The 23,825-nt window shown below is 33.9% G+C and overlaps 1 protein-coding gene across 9 annotated transcripts in view; it reads right to left on the reverse strand.

Moving 5' to 3' along the window:
* Window positions 1-23,825, reverse strand: part of LOC102687423 (serine/threonine-protein phosphatase 2B catalytic subunit beta isoform) — a 39,705-nt gene that overhangs the window by 13,822 nt on the left and 2,058 nt on the right. For 5 of the 9 annotated variants that reach the window (XM_015347561.2, XM_015347559.2, XM_015347562.2 and 2 more), the window contains exons 2-11: window positions 15,325-15,522; window positions 12,772-12,896; window positions 11,713-11,824; window positions 10,716-10,861; window positions 10,206-10,345; window positions 10,030-10,107; window positions 9,829-9,923; window positions 8,762-8,887; window positions 8,115-8,192; window positions 4,089-4,115 (exon numbers count right to left, since the gene is read on the reverse strand). In XM_015347561.2, coding sequence (XP_015203047.1) covers window positions 4,089-4,115; window positions 8,115-8,192; window positions 8,762-8,887; window positions 9,829-9,923; window positions 10,030-10,107; window positions 10,206-10,345; window positions 10,716-10,861; window positions 11,713-11,824; window positions 12,772-12,896; window positions 15,325-15,522 — 1,125 coding nt within the window. The remainder of the gene's footprint in view (window positions 1-4,088; window positions 4,116-8,114; window positions 8,193-8,761; window positions 8,888-9,828; window positions 9,924-10,029; window positions 10,108-10,205; window positions 10,346-10,715; window positions 10,862-11,712; window positions 11,825-12,771; window positions 12,897-15,324; window positions 15,523-23,825) is intronic. The other 4 variants (XM_006630741.3, XM_006630742.3, XM_006630743.3 and 1 more) reach the window with 1 other exon arrangement.

A 23,825-nucleotide genomic window follows, 5' to 3' on the forward strand; every position in this document is an offset into this window, starting at 1 on the left:
AAGGCATTGTATGAGCTTATTTTGTGTTTTGTGTATTGCTAATAGTAAAAGTGCAAAAACAAATTTGATATATTTGGATTAAACTTGATTTCTGTTTTTGTAATCCGATTCATGCAAAATAATGCTATTTGTGTATTTAAACTTTCTGTGGGATAATTACTTTAGATCACCTACATTCATTAAAAATAATACACTAAGCAGTGAGCAACAAAAAGATGACGGTTAGATGTTTTTTTTAATTCTACGTTTGTTTTTTTATGTAATATCCCACTATTTAAATTTAACTTGACATCTACTTAGCTTCAACAAAAGTAATATAAACTTCCCAAAAAAGAAAAATATCCAAGCTGTAATGAAACATGCAGTAATATGAATTGCAAGAAGGTTACAAATCTCTAACTAACTTTATAATGGTTACAAAAAAACTGATAACTTTTGTAACCCTCAAGCAATTATAATAGTTCTACAGTGTTACCTTTCAGAAATACAGAATATCTACACATTGGGTTATGGGGAAAAAAATACGATGATGACACTGACCAGGCTGAATCAGACTGAAGTTTCTAATTGCCAGAGCACTGTCATCACTGCCAAGGTTTTCACCTGTGGCTGGTATTTCATATAAAGAACATAAATGTCTGTATGTGAATGTACAATTTAAGTGCATTCTGCATTGCAAATCAGTACACCAGGAGGCATAAACAAAGTTCACATAACAGCAATTCACATGAGAAAACTACAGATTACAATGTTACAATGTGGCCACCAATACGTCCCCCTGGTGTGCAGTTTAATAAAAATGTCAAGACATCACTAATCAATGGACAGTAATCCCATTAATCAGACATTTGTGTTTTTCATATCAAGCACTAGGGCTTCACTTCAATGTATACAGTACTTATTACTTCCATTACAAAACAGCAAAGCTGGAAAAAATTAATAATTTATAAATCTAAATAAAAATGTACCCATAACCTTAGTCTAAATTACAATAAACATTATTAGCATCTCTTATGTCTTTAAAATCCCTTAGAATGCAACTTAAAGAAAATTCTCCTACACATAGACACCCACGTTTTCCTCAAAATTTGTGGTGACATGCACTTTGTCTCTCTTTCCCATTAGGTCATTACATTTATGACAATTTTTGTGCCAAGTTAAGCTTCAAATTCTTGATGCCACCAAATGTGGTCAGTTAGTGGTTCCAATAAATTCCAGATCAATTTGATCAAAGCTATTTGCTGGGAAAGGCTACTTAATTAACTTAATTTTAAAAATGGAAATTACTAATACAACATTTTTTTCAAGGCATGATACATATGAGCTTCTCTTGTTGCCATTCTAACACCTGACCTTGTCATATTTCATAAAAGCAATACTCCAGACAATATTAGCGACATTGAAGTTGGAAAAGGTTTTTAAACCTTTCTTTGTAAAACAGGCATTGGAACTGTTTTCAGTAAGCATTTTAAATGTTCTAAACATGAAAATATTCTTAACCAACACTTTGATATTTTTTACAATCCGGTAAGACTAAAGTATTTTGTATGGTTTTCATTTCCTGATGTCTGTCTTCTTGTGTATGTATTTTGCATCATCCGTTGTTTTTTTTCCCTTAATACTTCACTCCTATGCCAACTACTAACATCTATCAACAACAGTTATGAAAAGATGTTAAACTGGAGTGGACTAAAAGCTTGACTATATATCTATCAAGTGTTGCTAAGCACAATGCATGTTCAGTAGGATGAAGAATATTAACTGGCTTCCCTAGCACACTAAGATATTCTCTAAGATGCCCTTTGATGGTGCTGTTTAAACTACCATATTCACATGGCAAATAATACAAGCAAAAACAGGTACAGAGGATACTACTGGTAACAAGTAAGAAGACAATGTAAAAATGGAGGCGGCACAATTTTTTGTAAGACTTCAAAACAAAACTAATAAATAGGACATTTATTAGTAATTAAAAAAATAATACTGATAAGGTACTGTAGTAATACATCTTGTCAGTTTCACAAAACAAAATAACGTGAAACAGACACTTGACTTTTCTGAAATATTCTGATCCATTTAACTTGTACTGTACACATTTGTCATTAAACATGTCTTTAATACCCATTAAATTATGGTTTCTTCATGTTTTTCAGTTTAAATGGACCCTGAGTTAGAACAGAACGGTGTTAGAAATCAAAGGATCAAAAACCTTAAAACCTAACTTCTATTTTCAATATTAATGAGTCAACTCTATCTAGATACTGCTGACCTCTAGAGGGAGCAATAATACAGCAGATCATGTTAAGATAAGATAAGATCACTTTATTGGCCATATACAATTTCTTGTATTAGGAATTTGTTTTTTTCCGCATACCCCAGCTCTCTCTTCATGAGACACAAAGACCAGAAGAGAAGCTTGAGGTCAGAGTGCAGGGTCAGCCAAATAAGAACACATTTTTCATTACTTGCATATGAAGCAAGGAAAATTGAATTTAAAATAAGGCAGAAATTTTTAAGATGGACATATCAATTCAAATGTTCTTTTATATGGAAATAGCTCAAACAGACTATTTTATTCAAAGTTTAAACCATTTTAATTTCTTTCAGACTTTGAGCACAAAATTACTTTAACATACATTCATTTTATGAAACTGCTGTCGTTCGTTTACATAAAAAAATAAAATAAATGTTGTAATACTGTCCGCAGTTTCCTGGAATTTTATTTTGTTTCTCACCACGTATAAAATTACAATATTGGCAGCTGACACAGATCTTCAAAAGAAAGGTGACAAGGGTTGTGATAGGTATGATCTTGACCCGTATTGAAATATCAATTAATACATGTGGGGGAAGCATGTTAGGGTCACGTTAACACAAAGTTCGCTGGTAAATAATATTATAACAAAGAGACACAACCCATATTGATATACAGTTACCATAGCAACTGATAATCTAAGGAAAAGAAACAAATAAAAAATTGTCTCAAATTACTTAGAACCAAGTTACAGTGAAGCTATTAAAATGTTTTTAATCATATGTCTGGCCATCAAATGCCAGATCAGCAGTGTAATAGTTCAGTTCCTATTATGTTACCAGAATACTTCTTAGGATGACCACAAGATCAGGTCAAATGTACACTCTTAGCAATTTATTCCTCTGTGAATTATCTTAAAGAACCATGTTACTTTGCAGTTTTAACACATGGGTATGTGGTATTTCTTAGCTCATTTACTGGAAATTCAGCAGTCAAACCAAAGTCACACTTTCCTCAGTCACTTTTTGACCTTCCATTTATTTTCTCTCTGTATTAAAACGTACAAAATAGAAAGGAGATGATTGTAGGCCAGATATAAATGGAGCTGTCAAATAGGTAAAATCCTGTAGCTACCTGGATGTAGTATGTGCACAACAGGAAAAATAATCTACATAAACCAAATTTGTAAAAGACAAGCTTCAAAGCTCAAATAAGAAAACTAAATGCTTGAGCAATTTTAAGTTTCCAAACTGCAAACTGCAGATAAAACCTGAGTGATGTGCACTCCAAACATTACCATTTAAGAAAACAACTTGTCATCTTACAAGGGATGCCCCTTAAAAAACATACCTACAACAAACCTCATTTCTTACCTTAACATAATGTCTGCATTAATGACACAAACCGATGACTTAAATATTTTCAAATACAAATTAACTGCTTGAACAGTTGTAGGAGTGAATACTGACTAAAGTTAGGGGTATAATTGCATTCAATTTAGGCTTAGTCTGCTATAGCATGCAAGAGTAACAAAACAAAACAGCAAAGCAAAGCAACTAAATGACTTCTATTCATGCACATATTTTGATTGCAATAAACAGGTAAAGAATGAAGAAAGCCTAGAGTCTAGGACAGCAAAGAGAAGGAACAAAGAGCAAACAACTTCATGCACAGAAAGACAGATGTCCAGAAATATGACTTATATATCCAGTCTCTATTTGCTGGAGGTAGTATGTTAGGTTTTTAAGAAATTACATATTTTTCCAATTGTGATGAAAGGTGCTTTTTAATTCAAGTCATATTTCCCAGCATAACAGCTCTGTCTGGTCTGTACCTTTTCTACTGCCATAAATGAGTCGCTCTTCAGATGGAGAATCCAGAATAAAAGAAGTGTGATGAAGAAGAGAACGAGTGAATTAAGACAAAAACAGAAAGAATTTAATTGCAGATGGTGATGTACACTAGAATGAAGGTGAAGAAATAAAAGGAAGAGAAAGAAGCCAAGCTGCAACACAGAAAACATTAGTTCAGCAGAAACCAAAACTCCTTTGTTCACTACATCAAATATCGACGTATAATTTAATCACATTGAACATCTATAGATTAATAGAGCAAACCAACAAATGACTTAAAACACTCCTTTTAGGCAACAAGAATGTTTGCAATAAAACAATGTTTTTTTACATTCCTAGACACTTATGCTTTTTTATACAATTTGAAGTTTTATTAATAATTCATTCAATTAATATAGTGATGCTTTTTAAAGACCAAATTCATTTTTTTCCTTCAAAACAAAAAATATTGTGACGTGCAAAGAAACACTACATGAAATGAATAAAAATCAACCCAAATTCCACCCATTTTAAAATTGGTAATTGAAATTTAGTTTTTACTTACCTTATACAGTATAGGTATATGTTTAATTTTTCAACATTCACTGCTACAAACCTAATCATTCTACTTACAGTATTTACAATACATAATTTCAATTGGAAAATTTTAATTTTCCAATACGAAGATAAATACTAAGGAGTTCCACACTCATTTATTGTGATTAAACTCTCTTCCAAGTGAAACACGCTTGGAAGAGAGTTTAATCACAATTTTACTTCTATAAAAATGTGCAATTATGGAAGTTAAGCAGCTTACAGGCAACCTGTGACTCAGACAAAACAAAGGTGCACATATTTAATGGGAATCATATCATAATCCATCTCAATCTTATTCTTAGCCTTAAGAACACCTTAAAGCCACTGTTTTCTGCTGAAAATGCCATAGGACACTGAATTTACTGAAATTTCTCTAGAACATGCAATGCCAACCTGTAAAAACACAAACTAAATAACCAGACAGTACCCAAAGAGATAAAATGCCAGATTCAGTTTTAATATTTATTGTTGTCACTGCTTTAACTAAATTGCCTGACCTCCCACTTTTCAGGATATCCCTGAAACAAGAACACAAAATAAATGAAAGCTGGTCAACATAACACAAACATAAAACAATTTACTCTATAAAAGTGGAGAGGCAGTGCAACTACAGATTTAAGGATTTTCCTCAGGTCAGACCCAAACAGTTACATTAGAAAGTCTAATCTGTAGTAAAATACATTATTTCTGAAGTTATGTCAGTAGTTGCCTGTAATTTGCTTTGTGACAATGTTTCATGGGGCTACTATTCAATTGAGACAATGACTGATAAAAAAAACTCCACAAGACTATGTTCCTCTGTGGTTTTTGGTAAAAACCATGGCCCAGTGTAAGTTTTGTTTCGTACAGAACATTTCTGAATAACACTCAAAATCTATCAAGTAACAATAGGGTATATTAAAAGAATGGCTGATGACCTTGTAGAGGTAGAGGAGTAAAGTAAATCTGGAATATACATATAGTACTAAGATTTTGCTAAGCACTAAAACTTTTTTTCTTTAATACTCTACCATGGCAAATACTTTTGTGCAACTTGATTAAATTAATGACTTATCATATTGCCAAATAAACACATTTTGCATTTCGTTTTAGTTGAACTCCATGTGAAAGTTTAAGATAGAAATAGCACAACTTTGACATTTTATATTATAACAGGTTTAACTACAAACTTTTTTGTGCTTGTCAGATGACTTTGAATTTCACAGACCTTATTATTCACAACATATCTGATTGTTTCAGAGTCAAACTATTTTCAGCACCTTATTCTTTCAAAAGTTGAAACTTTAGATGACCACAATTTGACATTCAATAAACAAAATGTATTAATTTCATCTTTATTAAATATTCCAACATAGCAAAAGATGGGCAGTAGCATCATGTCAGTAGATACTAAGAATATATATCATCTTGATCCTTTTAATGATTGAGCTGATTTTATGTGTGTTCAGTACATTAATGTAGTATGTACTATACTTCATCCTCAGATATAATACAATAGTCTATCTTTTTATAATATAATTATTTTATGGTATCTAAAAAGGTAAGATACCTGTAATCTGTCAAGCTAAATACCTCTTAAATGGAAAGTGGAAAAATATTAAAAATCCCCTAGTATGGGTCATATTTGTGGTCTCCTGACATGACTTGGGCTACTTGTGTATGTACAAATTAAATGCATCAATTTGGGAAAGATCAATGTTAGGATAATGGTTACGTTTAGCCAAATTAACAAAATTCCTCAGCTGCACCGACTAATGTACTCTGAAAGGTGAAATATATAAATGCATTTTCCTGTTGTTCTGCATCTTACTTTTGCATATTACATAGTTTTTTCATGATTGTTGTTAAAATTCAGGAGCATTTTTCTCCAAGCATACAGTAGTTCACAGAACAAGGTTTAAGATGGCAGATCCATGACTGTATAGTGTTTTCTAGGTTTCTAAAATTGTGAAATGCTGTTCCCTTTAATAACATTTGTATCTATATATTAGTAGTAGTACCTGAAAACTAATATTAAACTGTATGGAAGCAGAAGTGATATATTGCAGGGCACTAAACCCTCCCAAAACCAGTAGTGAGACCCACCCAATCTCCACCAGGACCAGTTCACACTGAACTGTTAATGGATTTTAGATAAGCTATTGATAAAAAAAACATATTTTATGTGCCATTTGGCACAGTAGAGTGGGGTCTTCTATAGGCATTTTGAAACCGAGAATAGAAAAACCCACCAGACAGCTTTCATTAGGTGATTAGGCTATAGAATGTTATGTTGTTTAAATACTACGTGCTGCATACAATTAATACATTTGGATACTAAAACAATAATTTGGAAAATAAATTCCAAATTCCGGAAATTTTTATTGCAAGGTTATTCACAACTGGTAAGTGGTAGACAAAATGGGAGGACCATAATGACACAAGCTGCAGTGCTATCTAGATGCATTATAAATTTAGAAAATACAATTTGGTCTATTGACACAAAACAACTCTATACAACTGTGTTATTTTATGTGTTATAAAAACGTTACCAATGACAATCTAAGCAGAGAATGATGTCAGAGAATCACATATATAATACATTCCAATGAATTCTTATCAATTAAGAATTCAAACAACAGGAAAATGGAAATAATATAAAATTATATTAACACTTTGATTTCCAGGTTTGCAGATTTTTTAAACCAATAAAAGAGACAGTTTAGTGCTATTCATGAAACCTGCTCTGCAGGTGTTCCCAGGTTAGGTGTTAATTTCAAGAATATTTCTATAATTCTATAAAAAATGTGAAATCTTTTTTTCTGAGTAACTATTACACACGTTCCATATTCCATTCAAGATCTTTCTCATACTAAGTTGCAGCTAACATATAACTGCATTAATAAAGTTCTGTGACAGTGATTTGACCCTAAATTTGTACTTTGGACTGGTTTACAAAAACACCTTGTGAAAAAATCTAAATAAAAAGATCTCTTGAAGGAAAACTATACAGCATTACTAGAACGAAGTTCACACATCTAAACTACACTGATTTTGTAAGCAATTTAATATTTTATTTTGTCCTGAGCATATGCAGTGCACATAACTGTGAGATTCTAGAACAAAAACAAAACCACTAAAGAAGATAGTTACCATCTGTGAATCTGGAGCTAGATTTCAAAACTAGTCTTGTTATACAGCCTATTAAGCATTACTCTATATTACAAAAAGGTTCAATTTATGATAAAAATAACAAACAGTATCTATTTCTATTTACAAAGTATAACATTTTGATTCATAACCAATGTAAGTGTCTAATATCTCATGACCTGAAAGGTACTGTATTTTTGTGATGGGATAATTAATTACAGTAACTGTTTTTTTAAATTATGCAGGTTATAAAAAATATAACACAGAAAAGAAAATCTCACAAAACAAAAGCTTTTTATTACCGTCCAACTGATCTTCACCCTCTGTCATTAATTCATCATCGGAGCAAATGTTGAGCACATTCACCAGCATCTCTGTAACTGATTTAGAGACAGTGTTACTTTATCCTGAAAGCAGAAGCTTTTGTATTTGCACACAACATGATAATTGGAAAAGAGGTTTAACTCCAAAATCTTTGATTTGAACAGAGTTTGGTAAAATAAAATGCTACAGTGTTTAATGATACTATTTTAATATGACAATTTATTGGTGGTCAATGCATTAATCACATATGCTGAATGTATAGCATTACTTTAGATTATCTAGCAATAGGTATAACATCAGTTAAATATCATATCCAAAATGTTTTTTTACGCTTTATGGGCTTCCAGTGATGTCAGATGTCCTAAAAGAGGCCCAAAGAATGTTAACCAGATTTTCCTGCAGATGATGGCAATAAAAGACTATCATAATTATGTTTCTGAACTATCAGTAGAAACCTAATAGGTTTTAAACATTTATAATCTTGATGGGAGTAAACAGTGGTTATTTTGCACTTAGTGCACCCAGCAAAATGCAAGTGGACATACAAGGAAATGTAACCAGATTGAAGACAACATTTTTAGCACAAATGACTCATTTTCTAAAGATTCGGGTATACTTCACATACCTTTTTCACCAACAAATGGCAAAGACCACGTGAAAACATCCATGAAATTAGGCAGCCAGTATGGATGTGGTGAACAGTTGAACTGCCGGATATTCATCACGTTACTTTCATATTTTAATACAGCAGCTGCAATGACAAAACCCCTTAAAATCCCAAGGATGCATATAGGTTTTACTTTGTATTGTACAATGTAAAAGTTGTTTACAAAAGTACAACTGTTTACATTTCAAAATGTATGTCTTTAAAGGACAATATCATGAATGGATATGACTGCAGCCAACATACAGTAAATGCTTTTTTTCCCACAACAAACAAAAAGCTATAATAAACAATACTATCACAATAATACAATAAGCTATAAAAAGAGAGACTGTTATGGGTACATGATAACAGTTACTGAGATCAAAACTTTATGGTTTTGGTTTCACAATTCTAAATGTCAAAACAACAAATGCCATTGGTAAGATCTGAAATAAACTGCCAATAGGAAAAAGAACAATAAAACTGCCTTGTGTTTTGGTTGCTGTTTTTTAAATAAATTAAGATTTTGGTAAAACCTGGACTCAGAAAGTCCCTAAAGCAAATTCCAGTATTATTCATTTTAAGAAGAAGGCAGTTAGGTATAAATGGATTCTTTCACAGTTTTATAGACACACTTCAAACTGAAATCTAACACCTAGAAAAACCTTTGTCCTGTTTTGATAACCATTTATACAGTATGTCTTATAAGAATCTGTATATTGGTCTCATAAAAATATTTTATTCTCCTTCAGAGTCAATTAATTATTGACATTCAGAATTAGCACCGCATTACCTTAATTCAATAATTTATCTTATCCTCTGATTATTAGGATGAATGTGCTAAACTACAATAGTGCAGAAATATAGATACATTTGAACAACAATATGTATTGAATTGTGTATAACCTAATTTTGGATATAGTACGCCAATTTGACCCCAAAATTGCTCAAAAAGATAACCACCACATCACCTTTAGTCAAATATTACACAATGTTCTTCAAAGCTCAGTACTGGATAAATACTAATCAATGAGGCTGTTACTTACCTTTATTATTGTACACATCTAAATAGTTAGGTGCTGAAAAAATCGTAATTAGTGATGGAAAACCTGTTGTTTGACTTTTTCTGTACATTCTATACCTGAAAAGACAAACGGATTATTCCAGGTAAAAACGCAACCTTAAGCACACAACTTATGACTTTAGCTCAAAACAACAAAGTTACACTTATTTCTTAAGTGGCTTACCCTGCATCCTGAGCTTCGTGTGCTCTAATTATTGATAGCAAATTGTTTGCTTGCAAAAATTCACACACTGCAGGGTAGCTGAAAGCAAAAAATAAAGGGTAATATTCAAATTTGGGGTGCAGAGTCTAGATATTAAAGAACTGTCAAAAGCAGGTGTGTAGAAAAACCCAGATTACCTATAGAAGTACGAGCATCCACGGACAGTGTTGTGGCTAAAGTGCTCTTGTGACTGCTCGTTCCCAAAGTCTTCAGAAGGGTCTGACCACAGCAGGTCACACATTGGCCCAAATGCAGGTGGCTCTTTGAACCTATCTAACTGTGCAAACACAAAGAAAAGAATATTTGTATAACTATCAAACGCAAGTATTAAAATGTTTTATTTTAGATTTCTAAAATTCACTAGTACAACATATTAACATATAACATTCTGATGTTCTGAATTAATTTCCTTCTCAATATTGTCTTATTTTCAGTCTCTTTTATGTTCTCGGCTATAGTTGACTTTAACACAGGACATCAGTAGAGTGCAAAGTAAAGCAGATTTTAAACTAAGTAAAAAGATACTGGATGGATCATTATTCTTGAGACCCAGTAGTGCAAAAAAAAAAAAGCCTTAACTGCACGTGATGTAAATGCATGTTTTGGTGTAAATGTGTTCATTAAGATATAAATAAGGTAATACTTACTCTTCTAATGTCATCTAAAGTTTGGATTTCCGGAGAAAGGCCTCCGTGAACACACAGAAACTGCTGATTTAAAAGTGCGGCGAGTGGTAGGCAGTCGAAGGCTTCCATGCAAGCATCATACACTCTTTCGGAATATTTGATTTTACCTGGAAAGTTAAAAGATCCAAAGAAACAAATCAAGTGTCTAAAGTGTGACCAAGTTCAAAATCTATAAAGAAAAGCCAAACTAATGTAAACTAATGCTTTTATATAAACAGTATTTCTTCTTGATATTAATTTTTTCTATGCTGAAAAAACCCACAAACATTTATATACCATCAATGACGCTGAAAAAACAGTATTTGTAATGATTTGTAATGATCAAGTAAGCTCATGTGACATTAAAATAAGTGACTTTGCATAATGACAATCCAACCGGAGTAAAACCAGTCCAAAAATGTAAATGTTACAATTTAATCATGTTAAACATTACACCGGCCAGAAAGCCACTGTATATGAGCAGTGCCAGGCCTCTATATAAATATTACAGCAGTAAGTTTGAACAAAATGCTTTGAACTTTGTTTAGGAAAAAAACAATTCTAACTTGTCTAGCCTATAACCTATAAACAGTCATTTCAGTTGTCTGCTTTGACAAGGGACTATGGGTGGCACATTTAAAAGACAGAACAACACATACTAATCAGTTTTGTAATAGCAATCAACTATCTGAAAGTTTTTAAGTAATGATCATCAGTATTTATGTTTTTACATAAACCAGCTATATTCTTACTGCAGCCATAATATGGATGACCTGTACATATTAATAATTTAAGTGCAAGTCTTTTTTTGTTGAAAGTACATAATTGTTTTCTTTCGCATTCCTCCAATCCAAACACTGCAAAGCTGTTCAATATTATCTTATAATACTGCAACAGCTAAGTAATGATTACAAGCTTCAGTACAGAGTACAGCAATTCAAAGCAATAAAACATGCACCTGGATGTGCCTTATACTTACATTCCTGTTTAAAAGTGAAATACTCTGTGAGGTGTCTGCATTCATGATTGCCTCTTAATAGGAACAATGTGGTAGGGTATAGAATTTTCAGTGCCCACAAATACAGAACACACTGTGAAAGAAAGCAAAGCATTTATAAATAATAATAATAGTAATAATAATAATAATAATAACATCACTTTATTAACCCTTCACAATTTCTTGCATTAGGAATTATCTTTCCCCGTACCCCTGCTTGCTCTCCATGAGACACACAGACACACAGATAGGGAGAGAGCCGGGGGTCAGAGCGCAGGGTCTGCCATTGTACGGCGCCCCTGGAGCAGTTGGGGTTAAGGGCCTTGCTCAGGGGCCCAACTAAGTAGGATTCCTGCCGGCTGCGGGATTTGAACCAGCAACCTTCCAGCCACAGGTACAGATCCTTAGCCACAGAGCCACCGCTCCGCCCATGAATTCATGAATACAAGCAGAAAACAAAACACAAGCTTTCACACGGTAAATAGATATAATTTCAGTTGACTGCTGCATACTGTTTTAGTATCATTTTTTCAGACAATGTATTCCAAAATAAACATGTTAAGAAATAGGAGAAACACTGTGTAATCACAAGATTCTGTTTTCGGTGTTATTCTTCAAAACCCCTTAACAACTAATTCTGGCATCAGCATCCTATCAGCTGCTTCTAATAGGGTTGATTAATTAAGGGAATTTCCCTTTCATCAAAGAACGGACACTTTAGCTTACCACTATTGTCTTTGGAAAGCAGAAGAAACTTGGAGTGCCAGGAGGATAAACACATGAACATGAGGAGAAAGTACAAATTCCCAGCACAAAGGCACCTCAACCAAGAACAGGATGAGGGTGTCTAGGCTTTTGAGGCAGCAGCTCTAAAGATCATGTCACTGTTGACCGCTCAGTTTTCTGCCTACTGGAGAATAAACAATGTGTAGATCTGGTAGCTTATAAATGCAAGATAATAAGGCAATGTATCTATCCGAAAACTATAAAGGTGTAATTAGTTCAAGTCTTCAAACTGCGCAATCTTCTGTTCTCTCTTACCTCTATACTGAAGTAGCCTCTGTCCACATAGTCACCAAGGAAGAGGTATCTAGTGTTGGCTGGGGATCCTCCCACTTCAAAGAGCTTCATCAGGTCAAAGAACTGCCCATGAATATCGCCACACACTAAAAGACAAACAGCTACTTAAAATACTTAAAATTCTAAAATTATTTAAATCATTGTAGTTTAGCTGGCTGTGTATGAAAATCCATACAATACCATTAATGTAAAAAAAGTGGTATGTTTCAAGTGATGGGAATAAAGACTTGAAAACTTGAAAAATATATAATTAAAGTCTCTTATATTTAGAATAGTTTTTATAAAAAAATAATCTGAAATCTAGATGACAACCTCTATTTCAAATATTACTTTACTTAATTTTGGAAAACTACAAGAATGAAGAAGAAGGATAAAACAATAACTCCGAAATCTTCCACAGAATTAAATGAAATACAAAACCACTAAAGTGAAATTTATCTCATGGATCAGGGACAGGAAATGACATTCATATCTCTGAATAGTTTAGTAGCATAAAATCCTTTCATGACACCTCAATACAAAATGCCTTCCTTGTTTTTCATACCAAATGCGAGAACAAAATACTATGTAACTCAGTAAATCACCCTAATGAGCTGTAAGTCTCCAACTTTAAATTCTGCCCTACAGCACAAAATGCACAGAATAGAATATTTGTACAATATTTTATCTTAACACAAAAACAAGAGTTAAAGTTTTAAATTAATTGTTTACACAAATGATAGAGCGCTCAGTTACTGAGGTGAATAACTGCATTCTTGTTCATCAGTTTCTTAAATACTATGTATGCTAATAAGTGCCTCAACCAGCAACGGTTCCACTTATATTTCAATCTGGGCCTCACAAAACAGGATTTTGTCATTAGCCAACAGCAGTAGCACATTACTGGCTACGTGTCACTAGGGTATGTGGGCTTGTAGTCTCCTAGAGTATCCTGTTACAGCAATCCCTATGGTTTGCTGGATGTCAGCTAAGAGCTAAGAGCTTCCTCGGGCTTCTGTCTGATGCTACACCTTAGACTGCAGGGCATGCGGTGTAAGAAGATGCTAATGGAACACTGTAGAATGTAAACACATTTTTATCCATCCTATGCTAAGGTTATTTCAGGGTGAGCCTTACATTCAGGGCTATTAAAGCTTTTAGAAGCAGTACCTCTGTATTCTACTGCTAGCCCACCATTGTTGCCTCAATCAAACTTTTAAACACTAATTTGACCTACACTGATCATAATGAAGGGCAGAAAAACTACAGATTCATTATGCAATATTTTGCACACTGCATTGTAGGTAAAAATGAGCTATCATTTGAAATAGGTTATAGAGGACTTAAAAAAGCTAACCCAAGTTGGAAACAATAAAACAATAGTCCGATTTAGGTTTATAAGTTACCAAAACTAAAACATTTACATATCTGAGTTACCCTTCCAAAAGTGAGAGGAAGACCACTTTCAGCTTATGTCAGACAAGTGTAAAGACAAATCTTTATTCCTTTGTGAAGGATCATAATGTGTTTTAAAGTCATCTTAAATATCTATTATATATGATTATAACATAAATATATGGTCCAGTGTCCAATTCATATAAACACTACTTATGAGAACGTTTCAAGTTGATGATGAAGGGAATCATTCTAGATTTACACCAATGATAATATACTTTGTTCAATGTACAATAAGTTTTCTAAAAGAGAAAAAGGGTTGTGTCCATAAAGTTCAGCTTACATTCGTCTTGTAAAGAGAGTACTGTAAAGGGAACAGATTCAAACCAGGCATTGAGAACATCAACCCAATACACTCTTTCAGAATTAGCACTGAAACACGAAGCAGAGGACACAAGTGGAAACTAAGCAGAAAAACATAAAAGAAAGAACAGGAGGCACTTTACACAAAGAGTTACTCTGACTTTCCAGAAACCAAATGAGCTAGATGGAGCTAATTACTAATTCTCATCTGTAGCTTTCCCTATGCTCTTACTGAAGTTCAAATGACATGTTTTCACAAAAACAGACCTAATGATGGAGTAAAAACACTTAAAGGGAAGCTCCAAATCCTCTTTAACGAACAGTAAAAGGTCTATGACCTTAGCATTACTAGGTCAAATCCAGGCTATGCTGTTCTCTGCCTTTTGCTGGGAGTCCTAGTGCTGAATTGGCTGTGAGCCATCAGGATTGCTTTGGGTAGAGTCAGCAAGGGGATTCTCTTCTAGCGACCTAATAGCAACTCATTTGGCTGACCGGGTGCCTGAAGGACGATGTCAGTGTGAGCTGTTTCTATCATTTTGCTTGTGACTCAAGAAGTAGTTCAAACCATCTGCATTTTTCTCATCCCATAAAGGGAGCCCTGAGCAGTATGCTCTAACAGCTTTTATTTTGGCCTTGTAAATATCTCTTTAAAAATGAAATCAGAATATAATTATATATTAATGCACACAAATCTACTGTATACTTATCATTTCACATTTTACCCTACTGCAGAAGCAGGGATTAAACGTAACCAATCAGAATGACGAAAGCTCTCACCTGTAATTGGTGCTTGCACATCTAGCATAGTTTTCTCTCTGCGAAGTATCTCAGCTCCTTCGTTAATAATCCGAAGGGCTATTTCTTCTTCCAGTCGTCCCTCCTTTATGAGGTGGTTTTTCAGAACCTCCACCCGTGGCTTACCATTTTCAAACACTTCCTCAGCTGTCAGCCGATGAGTGGGCGGAAAGGGGACAGCTGCAACACACAAAACAAGGAGATTTATTTTCTTGCAAAGTTTTCACAGAACCAAGGTGCTCAGGGAAAAAAAATAAAAACAAAATAACTGAAACCTACAACTGTGATGCTGGAAGGTTACAATGAACAAGATTTTTCAGGTAGCTTTAAATAGTCAAGTAAGCAAAGAGAAGCCTAGAGCATGTTAACTTGTACTAATTAAGCAAGTGGCCCAATTAAGTCATTCAGAACTCAGCTGTAACAAGAACCTTATTCCAGATGCAGGGCTACAGATTCACACTCAAAGGTGTTTCTACAATTAAAATGCACTGAATATATACAGTAATAAGCTGATGTGTAGTATTTAATATTAAATGTAACATAAGAAAAGGGGAGGGCAATATGCCCCCACAAAATTAATTTAACCTTTCTGCATTCAAGAGAAAAGATCATTTAAAATCCTTGGTTCTGTAACTTCTTTTCATAATGTTTACATTACTCCTCTTTATACACTGTCTGTATTAATGTTTTAGTTCTTATCATTTCATTATGTTTGTATGCCACCTGTGTGGCTCTTGCAGTTTTGGTTCAGCCTTACTGTCATTCTATTATTTATTTTTACTGTACCTGCCATTAATCCTTGTACTTACATGGAATGGAAATGATCTATTGTGGGTCATCCTGAGATAAGGGCATCAGCCAAGCAAATAAAACAATCAAGATCTACATCATCATTTGTCATTCAGAATTTTTCCACCACATTTAGATTCCTAAAGAACTCTTAAAACATAAATATATATATATTATATAAATATTTTTATAAGGTTTTAAACATGGTTTAAAGTGTGATATTACATTTCATAATGAGGAATAGATTACATTTTTAGCATTATCACAACTGTTAGAAATGACCTAGGATTTAAATCCCACTAATTTTATTCCATGCATTAGGTCAAATGTTACCTTTGTAGACCGTTCTTAAGACTATTTAGGAAAGAATTTTCATTCTGTAAGCCTTTCTATTAGTCTATATGCAGAGAGTTAAGAAGTAATTCAGGTATAAATGTGAAGTTATGTGCTTAGGGAAGGAAGCAGCGTGCTCTAGAAATAATACAACTCGGCCACTGCCCCTGAGCTCTCTTCATCACTGTCATTCCTGCTCCTAGAAGAACAGAATGCTCTTCTGATCTTAAAATACTACTACAGACTTCCTCCCTTGCCCTACCTCTGTTCTAAACTTGCCCGTACATTGTTCCTGCTGAAAACTTACTTCAACTTGTAAGTTCTAAAACTTTCTAGTGAATGTGTTGAATTGAAAAGTCACTTTCGGCAATGCTACAGAAGTCAGAATGCTTCTCTCTTATGCCCGGTACTCTGCTTCAGAGCTTAAAACAGGAGCAGAAAAGAAAGTGTAGTAGATTCAGTAAGCCTTCTCTGTTCTGGCTGGAAACAGCCAACAAGAAAAGGTCACAAATAAGTGAGGCTGTCATGCATGTGTCAGCAAAAACCGGCTGCTGCCTCCCCCTCTCCGAGTTACAGGGTAACTCAGAACCCAGAGCCACTGTTTTAACTCCCTGGGGTTATTTTTAAAAATGCCAATCCATTAAGATGTTTCCTCACATTTCAGTTATGAGCTGCGTTTATCATTATTCTATATTTCCCTTATGAAATAAATACTGTAAGTAGTACCGAATAAATTCCCTTTAACTGTACAAAATTTTCTGTTATATAAAACTGCATTGACAATTTGCTATGGCTTATGAATCTTTGCCAAGTGTCCTTGCAATTTTACATTTGGCCTAAAAATGTGGATCATCAGGCCTAAAGGTCCATCAAAGCTGAAGTACTCTTGTTTTTATTTAAAGTTGAGTCATACTGCAGTACTGACGTGACAGTTGTAGGTCAGAAGCAATTACTTTAATGTATGCACTTGTGAAAAGTTTCACAGTGGACACACTTTTATACACTTAGCCCGGCTATAGGCTGGAAAAAGAAAAGTGATTTCTTGCCCCTTTAAAATTAACAGAGGTCTTCTGTCTGCGAAGATATGTTCTATGAACATAGGTTGTTCTATTATTACAAATACGGTTTATAGGAAGACTTAAAATAAACCCAATAGGGGTTATTTACTGTAGCTGTTTGAATTTTCATTACTCGCCCTCATGGAAAACACTTCAGAAAAAAAACGGGCACCTGTTGTGGAAAGAGCATTCTTCAAACAAGCCCATGTTTTGAGATTGTTTGTCACTCTGAAGGCAATGTAAACATGTTTTCTGAAATAACACTTCGATTGCAGCAATAACTGTCACTCTGCAGGCATAACCAAGGACTTTTCTGGTCTGGAAGAGGACAACAAAATACCACATGTAAGAGTAAACCCATCCATCCAACAACTAATGCTAATGACAATCTATCAATACTGAATATGCATAAAAATAATAATATATTCATTCAAGCTGTGCCCAACACTTCTACACTCTAAATCCACATCTTCTACGTACATTCACTACAACTCTGATCATATAAAATATGTCAGCAAGTACCACTTGTTAACCTCTGAAAGCTACCACAAGTCATCTGTAATTTGTAGTAGCTTTTATGCAATAGTCTTTATACCATAGCTACTAGCAATAATATTAATCACAATAATAAAAGCTGTCTTTGTGTTATGGGGCAGATTTTTAATCCAATGAACACCAGAATTCACATAGAATATCCCATTTTTATCTCAATAAGTAGTTCTCCTGTAAACATTTTAAATTAATTAATTTAAAAATTAATTTAAATACGTTTTAGCACCAAGCACATTTTACCTCATTTTTAACAGTTGAAAACAAAACTGATTCAGTAAAAACAACTTTGTTGATATTAACACTTGAATTATGTGCACCTTGAAATAAGTAACATTCAGCACCTCATTCAATGACTTACAAATAGCAATTAGAACTATTCACCTCTGCTGGTTAACACTATCACTAAATGAAAAAACTTTTGATATTGTCGATTCTGTACTTTGCCTTGATGGATGATGCATGCTGTTTGTTCTGTAAAACTAAACTTAAACCTCATCTTAGCAGAACTGTGATATTCTAAAAATATACATTTATATTAATGAATTCAATTATAATGTCCATTTCATGCCTGCACATATCCCCATTATTTTTATTTGCTCAGAACTGGCAGGGTGCTCATTTAGGACTGCTGTGAAATAGCCCCATTTCCATTAAAAGCAACACAATATTCATCAAAACTGCACGTACACAAAATAAAGTGCATTTCAAAAATAGAACAAGACAGTTTGGTCTCAAGGAAGATTATCTCATTCCTACAAAAGGAATTAGCATTTGCAGAGTTTCTATAAGCACACTTAAACTACAGACACTTGAAATGTGTCACACAGGGCGGGCATAACTGTGCATAGGATCTATTCCTAAAATTCCCCTTATTTCAAAGACTTAATTTTCTGCTCCTTGTGTGTGCCTTGAGCCTCAAGAGGACTGTGTATATCACCAGTCCTGGAAATTTGAGATTTCAAAATATGCATTTCCCCCAGATCCTTCAGGGTCTATAGTTCTTATTATAATTTTATTAATTATTTGATACTGTTTTTTGACCTTGCTCATCTGACCTTTTTTGTTTCATCTTATATAACACTAAACCCAATACATCATTTGGAATTAACAAATACCTCTATACTGCTACATTTTTTGGCCAGTTCTTTACCCCACAAATGATATTGCTGAGCAAAGATATTAAACATCAGACACAATCTTATTAAGTTCGTTGCTTTTGTTACCCAAAGCTACTGATATTTGCACCTACACAGAGGGAGATTGTTTTACTAAAGCAATATGAATGTGAAGTACCTTGCTCAACGGTACAATGGCAGGGCACTTGGGATCTGAACCACATTTATGTACAGCAACAATTACTAAAGGGCCCCACTACTGTTTTCTAGTATTATAACATTGCTATGAATACAGCAGAGTCTAAGTAAGAAGATACTCCTCCTGTCTTGCAACCATGACACCTAAGTGCAAGAAGTTCTGGTAGAGAAATAAGAAATTGCTTTAGCTGTTGAATAGATGGGTGTATTAAAAGGTCAGATTATTTGAGAGTAGAATTTAGTCAAATCACTAAGTTAATACTCATACACTTTTGAAAAGTGGTATTGGGTTTTTAATTACCAAGTAGTCAGGACCTCAGTTTAACATCTCATTTGAAAAATGATAATTTCTACAGTATCATTACAGTGGGGTGTTGATTTAGGATATTCTCATTCAGGGGAAAGAGTGTCACCTACAAATCAAATAAAATCAACACCTATTCACAAAGGGTTGCAGTGAACTATAACCAAACCTAGCAGGCATAAGCACAAGGTAGGACAGCTACACCCCGGATGGGATACATATTGTATACATTCATACACATAGATGGGTGACAATTTGTCCAAATAACCCAGCATGATAGGAATGCTGAACGCCTGAGAAAACCCATGTGAATACAGAGAGAACAAAGTGAGCTTACAAAATGACTACAGTAAATATTCCTTATATTATCACTGAAAAATCAATTAGATCCTCATTCTGAATTAGTTCTGCGCAAAATGATGACAGAAATTAAAGGTTTAAGAGAATTACAGAAAATCTGTCAGTTAAATAATGCTTTTCACATTTTTACAGCTTCAATATTCATTTGTGTTAGTGCATCTAGCCATTCAAAACAACATTACTAAAACAATTTGTAATGGATTACATCATGACTGACCAAACTGCTAAGGTTTAGCACTAAACAGTACAATTATGATTTTCAGTGTCACAATGCCTTTAAAACATTTGGTGCAAAAACAGTATTACAATAGGTTATCTGGTACATTTTACAATCTGAAAAGAAGAAAGGAAACACAACGTTTCGGCTCTGGAGCCTTCTTCGGGTGTAATACATGCTCCACAGCCGAAACGTTGTTTCTTTTCTTCTCTTTTAGACATGGAATTAACCTATTACTTGTTCCTTTGCAGCCTATGCATGCTGACGCAGCTACCCACCTGAACTACTTCATTTTACAATCTTATTACTAAAGGGCTGCAGTAAATGTACAATCTTTTCTGATACATGTGATATCTACTGTACTTCATAAACACTCAAGTCACACTGTACCTATTGTACTTTGCTGATATTAAAAAGTAATCTTAAATGTAACTGAATTAAATAATGGCACCATTTTTGTGCATTTTAGTATGACAGACTGCAATGTTTCTAAATGGATGTCCATGTATGTATGTTTATGCCAATAAGTTCATCACCAGTTAAGAAAAATCACTACAGTTTTGCAAATTAGCTTTTAATTGCAAACCAATAGTTTCCATAACATAAAAAGAAAAAAAAATCTTCCTATAATCATTGCTTAGCTCACATGGCTAACTTTCTATTGATGCAGTATTTGTAATTCTTTAATATAACCTAATGACTGTACTTCTAGTTAAGGCAGTTAAATCCAACCAGCCATGCCTGTCCATTCTCCTGGCTTCAGTACACATAACAATGTAGTTTAAAGTTTCACTACTCACCTTCGGGCAAGAATTTGAATTCCAGGTATACCCACTGTACCCACAATAAAGTTGGCTTTTGTGAGTTAGAAAACCACAAAATTCTAACTAATGAAAGAAGTAAAAATACATTATTTAGTGCATGATAGGATGCACAAAGTTTTTTGAGTAGTCTAAATATTTATAAATATAAGGTTGTAAATATAATGAGACTTTTAAGCATCCTTGCTCATTTGGTTTGCAAGAACTTCAGGGATTCAAGTACTCAAGCAGTTTTGGAAAGGGTGCTTCAGAATAAGTATCTACAACATTAAATTTCCATAAACATGCAAGTAAATGACACACTTCCCTCCATTTGCAGTCCTTGTCCAATAATACCCGAGACGAAGCAGTGGTTTGGGGTGACATTTTCAATTCCTTTAAAATATTTTAAACATTAGATAAAATATCGAATTTTCTTTACCTGCCATTACATTATAGACCTTCAAGTGTTTTTCTGCTTGATCATTTTTCCATTTGACTCCAAACAACAACAATGCCCTTCTCTAAAGTCTGACTGACATTACTATATAGTACTCTGAACATAAAAACACTTATAACTGCAACAAAACTCAGTAGTAATTATTACAAATATGTCTATAGTATGCGCACTGATATTTTATTGAACAGACATGACAGGAAAATTCATTATAGTTATTTTAACATGCCATTAAAATACCAATTGTGGATCTTTTTGTGTGAAAAATACAGGCTAGTATCCACAGCTGGAAGCACTCCAAGGAGCACATCTGCGATTGCTTTGCATCAGGTTGAAGACTTGAGGGTCTCCGTCCCTATACACCAGTACAGCCTTGATAAACATATGTCTTTTTCACTCTGAGCTCTAAAAGCCACATTGTCTCAGCTTATCCCACAAATATTTAATGAATCTGGCTTCACAAGAAAGCAGTTATTGTACAAGCAGCATAACAACATGTGTTGTCACCTCAGAATGAGGCCAGGAAAAGCATCAAGTGAGGTCTCGGGACTTGATCAGTATAGCGCTACACAGTCAGGTTGCTATCCACTTACTAGAAATGGAGTTCTATAGTGACAAGACCCTCCAGCTCAGACCCAATCATCTGAACCTCTTGAACCTTGATCTTGCTGGAATATTATGACTTGAAGAACTGTGCTTATCTGCAATGTATTTCAAGGACAGAAATTGCTGGCTGTGTACATGGCATGATGAAGGCATTGTTCTATTTTGTTTGGATTTCTTAGCTATCCAAAACCATAAAAAAATTAAATGGCTTACTTTCTTTAAATTTTCCAATTATCACCAAGCTTGAAATTCAATAGGATAAGTTATCTCATCTCCCTTGTTCAATACACTCTCTTTCTGAAGAGGTGACTAAGTGCTTATGCAACAGTTAAAAGTCATCTGAGTACATCATGGTCAATCACAGGTGACCAATTAATCAAAACAGAGTGTACTGTATGTTTTTTGGATTTTGATTATATGTTTGTTCCATTATTTTTCTAAATGCAGGTATTAGATAGCAGCATATTACATCCTAGAATACCACTGTTCCACGTGTCATCCAAAGTACTTTTCGAGGAGATATATAAACATTTTAAAATGGATTTTGATGGTTTAATTTCCAGACAAAATCCATCCCCTGATATCCACAATAACAAAACATGTTTTCTACTTCCAGGTACAAACATAAAAGCAAAGGCTCACACAAACATCTAAAATGTTTCATTCTAAGGTCATACTTTTACAGCAACTTCTCTACAACTCTCATAAGAAAGTGAATTTATTAATTTAAGTGCAGGAATAGACTTTAAACGTGATCACTGAATTATACATGAGACAACTTCAAGCTACACAGTTGTGTTGTTTTTCATTGCTGAAGTCATTAAACAAACAACAATCACATCAATTCAGCTGTAATTCTCCAGAGTATTTGTAATTTTGTTATCGACAGTCTTCTCTGTGTTAACATCAATGTACTGTATCTTGGGGCCATGATATTTGCAGAGACAAATGTTCTTTATTATTGATGAATGTACGCTGCATATGATTCAAATTTACCCAAATTCATTGGCTGCTGTACTACTAATCTGTGGCAGTATTCAGTATGACTTTGAATCTAGCTATCTTAATCTGGAAAATGTTCCAAAAATGTAAAACTATTTGTGTATAAATGAGATATATTGGTAAAAGGAAACAAATGTATATATTTTAGATGATTAATCTGTCTAAGTATGATTATAAAAGACATTTTGAAAATTAACAGAAAAAAAATTAAAATGAGGAAATATTTTTTTTGTTTGGAAATCCAAAAGTATTACATGGAAAATAGGTCTCATTTATAGCTGCAAATTCCAATACAAATTGGATGAACAAATGTCTCAGGAGACACACTATAAACAAATATTGTACTTATATTTCACCTAGATTTAAGTATGCAGGAGTGACCTGTTAGCACCTTATCCAATACCTCAAATACCGCGAGACCAATAGACACATAGCTAAAAATAAAATGGGAGACCTTTTCTGGGGAAGGGTTTCTACTAAGAATTTTCTCTTCTATCCACCAACCAGAACACTGCTTATTCAGGTGAGGGTTGTGGCTGCGGCAAACCTAGAGCTGCTCTCTGAAGCTTAAGGCACAAGGCAGGAGTCCACCCTGGACAAGACATTGTTATACTGCAGGACAAAACCTTCTCTTGATGCATTTTAATATGATGCAATAACATAAAGCTAAAAACCTCTGTCCATTATGAAAA

The sequence above is a fragment of the Lepisosteus oculatus genome, chromosome 4 (assembly GCF_040954835.1).
Source record: "Lepisosteus oculatus isolate fLepOcu1 chromosome 4, fLepOcu1.hap2, whole genome shotgun sequence".
In the NCBI taxonomy this organism is placed as follows: Eukaryota; Metazoa; Chordata; class Actinopteri; order Semionotiformes; family Lepisosteidae; genus Lepisosteus; species Lepisosteus oculatus.